The 8492-nt window shown below is 63.0% G+C and overlaps 1 protein-coding gene across 1 annotated transcript in view; it reads left to right on the top strand.

The window, feature by feature from the left end:
* The window catches only part of SLC7A5 (solute carrier family 7 member 5), a 33006-nt gene that overhangs the window by 19929 nt on the left and 4585 nt on the right, over nt 1–8492 (top strand). Inside the window, exons 3-8 of the mRNA XM_024735653.1 lie at nt 4178–4283; nt 4726–4770; nt 5160–5283; nt 5737–5840; nt 6252–6348; nt 6909–7058. Of these exons, the coding sequence (XP_024591421.1) occupies nt 4178–4283; nt 4726–4770; nt 5160–5283; nt 5737–5840; nt 6252–6348; nt 6909–7058 (626 nt within the window). The remainder of the gene's footprint in view (nt 1–4177; nt 4284–4725; nt 4771–5159; nt 5284–5736; nt 5841–6251; nt 6349–6908; nt 7059–8492) is intronic.

Below are 8492 nucleotides of genomic sequence, written 5' to 3'. Positions count from 1 at the left end.
CGGCCCCTGCGGGAGGGCCTGCGCTCCCCCATCTGTCCATCGTGATGACTTTTCTGCCTGCCTGCCTTCTGTGGGCCTGGGGGCCCCATGAGGACAGAGCTGGAGTGGGGAGCTCGGCGGTCATGGGCGCGGGTGGGGGTGTTAACGAGGTCATCCATCCCGTGTCTGGCCAGCATCTGGAGCTCTGTGTTTTTAACAAGGATGGCATCCCGGTTTGGGGTCCACTGGGGGGACGGCCGAGGACATGAGCCACGCACCTGCCAGCACCGTCTATAGCGGGATCCCACCCGGCACTGTTTGCTGTGTTGGCCGTCTCGTGTGTTGCCGGGTATTTGCATCACCCAGACTCCACCCGCTGGATGACGCCCCCAGCCGTGACAATCCCAAGTGTCTCCCATCACCGCATGTCCCCTGGTTGCTGGGGCCGGTGGGTGGCTGAGACCACCGTGCGGGGTCTGAGATCTGCCCTGATCTGCCCTCCCAGGGGGTTTTCTTGTGTCTCCTTTGGTGGCCGCCAGGCACCGAGCGGCTGCGGACACACATCATTCCATGGGGTGTGGCTGCCTCCCTTCTTTTACTGCTCTGGAGACTACCAGGCAGGTGCCGCGCACGCCCCCCCAGCTCTCCAGACCTCTGCAAGCCCAGCTGCTGTGAGGGCTCCAGCCCCAACAGGACGCCCGGGCGGCGCGGGCAGGCGGAGCCACTGTCCCCGGGCGGGCTCCCCCGAGCCGTGCCTGTCTTGGGGGTCCCGGGGCCAAGTGCCGTGCAGAGCCAGCAGGCCCGGCGCCCATTCCAAGGTGCCCGTGGAGAGGAGGGCAGAGCTCGGCCAGTGTTTGGTCGGGTGCCCAGCCCGGCTGCGGGTCTGATCCAGGCGGCCCTCCAGCTCAGGCGGAGGCTGGACAGACCCAGGAGTTCTGCCGAGGGGGCCCACGTGTGCACCCAATCGGGCGCTGGCTGTCGGCAGGAGGGAGGTGACAGGGAGGGGGCAGCACAGAGGGACTTACAGTGGTGGATGGGAGCCCAAAGCAGCCACATTCCTGGCGGAGCTCCCCCTCAACTCCCTCCCCCCAACACCACCGTGCCAGGAGAGAAGCAGGGGGTGTGCTGGCCTCTGTGCACCTGGATGCCCACTTTCCTCCAGGGCGTTCGGGTGCTTTGTAGACAGGGAAAGAGGCCCCGGATAACCAAGAGAGCTCCCAGCAGGACGGCCCGGCCACACCTGTCCTACCGCGGCCCCCAGTGGAGCCCGTGAGAGTCTTCAGTCTGCGTTTGGGCCAGAGCAGCTAGTATTTTCTTGGGGTTTCAGAGGCTGCAAAGTCACTCTAAATCCAGGAAATAACCGTTCTGCAGCAGGAATTCCATCCACTGTCTCAGGGCGAGGACGCGTTTACGTCAGGACTCCAAGCTGTTAGCACGGAGCCCCTTGATGAAAACAGAGGCTTCCCAGGCCGCGGGGCTGAAAACGGTGGTTCTGTAACCCCAGCCTGTATTTCAAGCCTTGAATTTTATTCTCAGCAAGAGCACAGCCCGTCCTCCTGCGTAGCCGTGTCTCTAGCCCACACGCGCACGTGCGTGTATCCATGGTGCGTGCACACGTGTGTACGGTGTCACTAATTCAGGATCGTGCTCGAGGTGGGAGCCAGGTTTTTTAAATATATTTATTTATTTATTTATCTTTGGCCGCACTGGGTCCTAGTTGCTGCGTGCGGGCTTTCTGTTAGTTGTGGCGCGCGGGGGGCTACTCTTCGTTGAGGCGTGCAGGTTTCTCATCGCGGTGGCTTCTCTTGTTGCGGAGCGCGGGTTCTAGGCGTGCGGGCTTCAGTAGCTGTGGCGCACGGGCTTAGCTGCTCCGCGGCATGTGGGATCTTCCCGAACCAGGGCTCGAACCCGTGTCCCCTGCATTGGCAGGCAGATTCTTAACCACCGCACCACCAGGGAAGTCCTGGGAGCCAGTTTTAATGGCTGCACCAAGATCTATCTTCCCGCATGTGCGAAAAGCAGTTCCCCTTGAAGCACAAGCAGGAGATCGAAGTATGTCCTGATGGGGAAATGGTGCAGATTGAGGAGAAAATCACAAGTGCCTTACTTGTAAGGAGCCCTTGCTGTGAAAGGCCTTTAATGTTCCAGAAGTAGTTGTAAGACCCTGACGGGCAGCAGCGACACCCTGTAGGGGTGCAGGGTCTTCTGGAGACCTGGGGTCGCGGGAGCAGCTGCCTGCCTGCTCAGGAGGCCAGACCCAGGTCTGTGGGCAGGTGGCCTGAGCCTCAGCTTCCCCAACTTGTGGGACAGATGCCCCTCCCCCTCCTCACAGATGTAAAGGAAGGCACATTCCAGAACATTCCATGGGGAGCAGCCAGGCCCTGGGTGCTGTGCTGGGGTGCCCTGTCCTGAGCCGGCTCTCTGCACTGCCCCCGCCCACCAGCCTGCTGACCACCCTGTGACCAGGCGGTCTCAGGACCCGGGCCTCCAACACAGATCCACGTGTGGGTGGCGGGCTGGGTGAGGTGCCAGCCTCCCTGGAGCCTTTTCTCATCACGAGACCGTGGCCTCATCTGGGGAGCGGAAGGGACCTCCTGCGTCCTAAGTCCTTCTCCCAGCTCACGCCTGAGCACACCTGCAGGGCAGAGTCCAGGCATCCAGGGCATCTGGACCCAGAAAGGAACTTGGGGTCCCTCCCCTCCCCCCGCGGTGTTTGCCAGAGGAAATCAGTGCTGCCTTGAAGTGCAGGCTTTGGCTGGGTAGAATGACGGGGTTTTATGGGAGCTTCCCTGCCACAGGTCCGCTTTTCGACCTCCTCCTCATACCATCACCGTGTTGTGTTCCTGGGGTGACCAAGGCCATCGCCCTTGTGGAAGGCATGGCGTCCTCCATCCCCCCATCCCCCCGTCCCCCGAGGGACCTGCAGATCCTCCAGCCATGGGCGGCAGTGACCCATGTAGCAGCCCCAGGGTCACGTCTCAGCCTGGTCCCTCGGGTCCTAGACCACGTGCTTCTCGGCAGCATGGGGCACAGACCCTCATATCCAGAGCCATGGGGCCTGTGTCACGGCCGCACCCAGAGCCGCGGAGCCAGGAACGAAAACCCCGTGGAGTCTGGCCGAGCCCCTGCCCGTGTCTGTCGGCACCTGGCTGGCAGGCTGGTCCCTCCTTATGGAGCGAGTCTTTCTGGGCCTGGGTGTTATGGGGCCATTTCACGGATGGTATAACAGCCTCAGAAAGGGCCAGACACTGTCCTAGTAGCCAGGGACCCTTCTAAGGCCCCCACATTTCACGTCTACCATACTGGATTGAGTGGTGGCCCCCAAAACATGTCCAACGGAATCGGTGGATGTGGCCTTATTCAGGAAAAGGGTCTCTATAGGTGTAATTAAGGAAAGGATGGAGCTGAGATCATCCTGGGTTAGGGGGGCCCTAAGTCCAATGACAGGTGTCCTTTTGGGTCACAAGAGGAGCCACAGCAGAGGTGCCAGTGAAGGCAGGGGCAGAGGTTGGAGCGATAACAGCCACAAGCCCAGGACGCCTGGAGCCATTCAGGGTGGAAATGGTCAGCAGAGAAGCCGACCCCCTGTGTCCAAGAGCCCAGTACGTCCATCTGGGTTAGGGAACAGAGCTGAGCCCACCGTCCCTCACCAGCTGCAGCCCCTCGGGTGCAGCCGCATCCCAGGGCGGGTCCAGGTCGTCTTCGGGAGCTCGTGTGCCCAGACGAGAAGGCTGGCTTACGCTTAGCAGCTCTGGGCTCCCAACACTAAGGGGGAGAGTGGAGACGCAGCCCAGGTGCCCTGACTGGGCCGCATCTTGAGATCTGCAGGGAGTGTCCTCTGAGGCGCCCAGCGCCCTGCAGCCCAGGCAAGGCAGACCCACCCCGGTGCCCGCCCGTCCCAGGCATCCTGTCCCACAGGCACAGATGGGCGCTGGGTGTCTGCCCGGCCGGGGGTCTGCAGAGCTGCCCTCCCCATCTCGAGTGGGCGGGGCCAGGGGCCTCAGACCTAGCCGAACCGCGCTCACCCTGCCTGCCTGCCCCGGCCCCTGGGAGTCTGGGGGCTCACAGGTGCATTTAATCTGTTGCATTTTTGTCTATTACTGTATTTTGATCCAGGAACGTTGCGGAACTTGTGGCTTGGCCTCCGTGCCACGATTTCTAACCCAGAATCCCTATCTGTCTGTTTGGCCCCTGCCAGGTAACATGTTCAATCTGGACCCCAAGTCCTCGTTTGAAGGCACCAAAGTGGACGTGGGGAACATCGTGCTGGCCCTGTACAGCGGCCTCTTTGCCTACGGGGGATGGTAGGTTCTAGAACATCCGGGCCCTGGGGCACATGTGCCAGACCCCAGAGTGTCCAGAAATCCACACCTCTCGGCCATCCACGGGCAATTCTACGGGGTGGGGCCCCGAGGAAGCACAGAGGGGCCCTCGTAGCAGTGCTGTTCTCGGCTCGTGTCCTGCCCCCGAGAATGGGGCCCCGAGATAAACCTCTGCTGACACCTCAGGGACGGTGCTGCTTCCCAGGGGGGGTGGCGCTGGGGAGGGGCAGGACCATCGCCATCTCAGGAGGCGCCCCCATGGCCCCAGCTGCTCACCAGGAGGGAGTGAGCGTCCCTGGGGGTGTGGGCGTCCCCTCTCCACCGGCCCAGGGCAGCCAGGTCGGACTCCCCGTGGAACCTGCGTTCTTTCTTCCCGATGACTGCGGGAGGAACGTGTAATAAAAGTCTGCTCTCTCAATTCTAGGAATTACTTGAATTTTGTCACAGAGGAGATGATTAATCCCTACAGGTATGTATGCGAACAGAGACGCGTGTTTTTATCATTTTCACCTGAGAGAAGGAAGAAGCCTGGTTCTATCCAAGAGCCCATCCTTGGGCTCAGCCCAGCCCCCGACAAAAGCAGTGCATGGCCTTCCGGGAGGGCCCCTGGGGTCAGGATCATGGGGGCCGTGTGATCTAGAAGGAGGTTCGTCCTCAGAATGGGCAGGAAGTCCATTTCACAGATGGGGTGTGGAGGCCGGCAGGGTTGAGTCGCTGGCCCAGGTTTGCACAGCTGCCCTGCCCCAAGCGCCACCTTCCAGCTACTTGCTGGTCACGTGCCGCTTCCCCTGCAGCGAGGGACGGGCCCGGCCCCGTCGTGGGCTTCATTTTGGTGATGCGCCCGCCCGGTCCTTGCAGAAACCTGCCCCTGGCCATCATCATCTCCCTCCCCATCGTCACCCTGGTGTACGTGCTGACGAACCTGGCCTACTTCACCACGCTGTCCCCTGAGCAGATGCTCACGTCGGAGGCTGTGGCCGTGGTAAGATGCCACCTGCCGCTAAGAGCCGGCCGCGGCCCTCCGAGCCCACGATGAGAAGCAGGCCGGGCCCCTCGTCTGCAAAGTTTGCTCCTACTCAGAGGGGTTGAGCTGGTGCTTTAGCAAGCCTGCCAGCGGGTGCAGGGCACTGGCTGTATGTGGGGACCACAGGGAGCTTTAGCAGCGCTGGTGCCCAGACCACCCTGGACAGTTTTAAGTTGGCACGTCTGTGGTGGTTCCAGTGATGGTCGCTCTTAGAGCCGAGGGGCTGAGTCCATTACGGACCTCCAGCCCCACCTCAGAGGCCTGTCCCACGTTCCGAATAGATACTGAGCCCTCGGGGAGGGGATTGTGTGTGGGCCAGCCCGGGGGTGGGGGGCGGTGAGGAGCCTGCGGACGGCCAGGTGGGGCAGTCGGGGCGTCACGGGGCAGGGCTCACGCTCAGCGTCCGTCTAGGACTTTGGGAACTACCACCTGGGCGTCATGTCCTGGATCATCCCCGTCTTCGTGGGTCTGTCCTGCTTTGGCTCCGTCAACGGGTCCCTCTTCACGTCTTCCAGGTGAGCCCCGCCAGGGCCGCCGCCCTCGGTCACTCAGGCTCTGGCGGCAGAGCGGGGGAGCGGGCGGGGCTGCGCGTGGGGAGCTGCCACGTGTGGCTTTCTCGCGTGCTCTCGGAGAGCTCTATTTTTTGTTACTTTGAGTAATAACATAACTGTCAAAACATTCAAGTGACACAGAAATAACACACGTTCCTGCCCAGAGGTGACACAACTGCGGTGTCCGTCCAGGCTCTCTCGTAGGTTCACGTGAGCCCTGCGGGGGGCTGGAGGTGGCAGGGCCCCTTGCCAGCTGGCTCCGTGGGGGACACCAAGGCCCACGGCAGGGAGCCCGGTCCTCAGCACAGGCCCCGTCCGCTCCCCACCTGCCTGGGTCCCTCGGCCGAGGCCGACCGCCTTCCCCTCTGTCCGCAGGCTGTTCTTCGTGGGCGCCAGGGAGGGCCACCTGCCCTCCATCCTCTCCATGATCCACCCGCAGCTGCTGACGCCCGTGCCCTCGCTCGTGTTCACGGTGAGTCCCCGCCCTCCATGGGGCGGGGGTCACTGGCGGGGCGAGGTGGAGGGTGGGCGTGTCCCTCGGGGATCGTTGGGGGCTCTGCAGAGGGAGTCCGGGGAGCGGCCACGCCGTCCCGGCTCCGCCTAGTGTCACCGGGCTGCGGGCCGGAGGCCGAGGTGGAGGTGAGACGGGCTGTAGCGCGAAGTGTGTCTCCACGTCGTGCTCTTCGCCACACGCTCCCCTGAACTCCACAGGGCGCCGGATGGTTTTTTGTTTCTCGTTCCAAAATTAATACATGGTGGTTATTTAAAAAAAGAGAGAGAGAAACAAGAAGCAGAAACAACCTGGAGGCGTGTGAAGCCAAACCTCCCCCACAGGGCAGCGCGTGGCCTGTGACCCCTCCTTGAAATCCAGGCGCCTTGGCCCCTTCCCCATCAGCGCTTTCGTTTGCCGTGAGGGCCTGCGTGTCCCACAGACCACATCTTCCTTTAAGACGGGAGTGGGTGCGTGCGGTCAGCCCGCCCGCCAGGCGTGTCCCGGCGGCAGCGGCTCACGGCCCATCCCCGTGCTTGCAGTGCGCCATGACCCTGCTGTACGCCTTCTCCAAAGACATATTCTCCGTCATCAACTTCTTCAGCTTCTTCAACTGGCTCTGTGTGGCCCTGGCCATCATCGGGATGATCTGGCTCCGCTACCAGAAGCCAGATCTGGAGCGGCCCATCAAGGTGAGGGTCCGCGCGGTCCCCACGTGTGCCCGGGCAGCCAGCGTCGCTCTGTGGGCCTCCGTCCCCTCTGCACACCGGGGCTCAGGGCACCCTTCTCCAAGGGCCCTGGTGAGAAGCCTTGAGTTCTGTTGATGACTGTTTGATTCTAGGTGCTGGGGTTCGTCAAAGGACACGATAGTCACCCCCCACCCCCAGCACCTAATCCTCCTAGAGCTTATCTTCTAGCGAAAGGAGAGGAGCAGAAGTAAAGCAGCTTGCGGCCCCGGGCGGCCGGGGTGGCCGAGAGCAGACCGCACGTGGGCGGAGGGGACGGGCCCCACCTTGTCTGGGGAGGGCCGCGTCCTCTGACTTTGCCCCTGAGTGAACGGAGGCTTTTCGGGACCAGGCTGCCCACCGTGCCCCCGGCCTGAGGTCGGCTTTCTGTGTCCTCATAAACTCAGTACTGGGCACAGCTGCCCAAGGGCGACCTTGTTTCTCCAAAAAGGGCATCACACCCCTGCTGGGGAGGCCCGGTGAGCACGTCAGCTATGCCCCCGACAGTCATGCCGGAGTGAGAGGGCAGAGCCCGTGGCGTGGCGGCTGCCGACCGGCAGCTCCTGCCCTTCATCCGGTCCTGGTGGCGTGTGGCCAGCAGCTGGCACCTGTCCACGGGCCCCTCGCCCACCGAGCAGTCCTGCAATGCCAGCCAGGACCAGATTTCCTGTCTTGGACAGGTTCCGCCAGGGGACCCGGCGACCTCAGTGCCCTGGACCGCCTTGCTCCCTGCTTGTGGGGAGCAGGCCTGTCCTTGTGGAGCTGCGGGTGGAGCAGACATGAGGGCCGACCTGATGGGACCCTCGCTCACCCCAGGGTCTCTTGCCAAGGTGTAGACAGAGGGCGGGTTCCGGGTGTGGACAGGCCGCCTGGCAGGAGGCACGGTGGGTGCAGACAGGGGACAAGTGTCCCTGGGGCCCTGGCTGTGCTGTGGGTGCCTCTGTGGCTCCTCTTCCGGGCCCTGTGTGGGCGGGGCTGTCTGCCAAGCAGCCACGCAGCCTGTGGTCCAGTCCATCCGCAAGGACTCTCTGAGAAGGTGGGTGCCCCTTGCCTATTGGTGGGTGGCCACGGCCTTCCCAGAGGCATTGTCCCAACACCACGGGACAGTGGTGAGGGGCGGGGCCGGGGTCCCGCCCTGCGATGTGGGAACCAGGGGAGCCCACCTTCCCCCACCTGGGAAGCCTGGTTGGTCCAGCTCACCCGCCAGCACCAGCTGGGCTTTGCGTAGTCACTGCCCAGCGCTGGGTGCTGAGGTGGGTAAACGGAGAACAAGGTTCTCAAGAGACCAGCACGACCCAGGGGAGCCTCAGGCCCTAGTGAACCCTGGAGACGCCGCAGGGCGAGTGCGGCAGCCCGGGAGGTCGGGCCCTTTTGGATCCGGAAGGAGAAGCTGGGCGGAGG

This window comes from Neophocaena asiaeorientalis, unplaced genomic scaffold, assembly GCF_003031525.2.
Source record: "Neophocaena asiaeorientalis asiaeorientalis breed wild unplaced genomic scaffold, Neophocaena_asiaeorientalis_V1.1 scaffold40, whole genome shotgun sequence".
NCBI classification, from domain to species: Eukaryota; Metazoa; Chordata; class Mammalia; order Artiodactyla; family Phocoenidae; genus Neophocaena; species Neophocaena asiaeorientalis.
The sequence above is the reverse complement of the archived record's forward strand: the minus strand, read 5'-3'. Positions and strand labels throughout refer to the sequence as shown.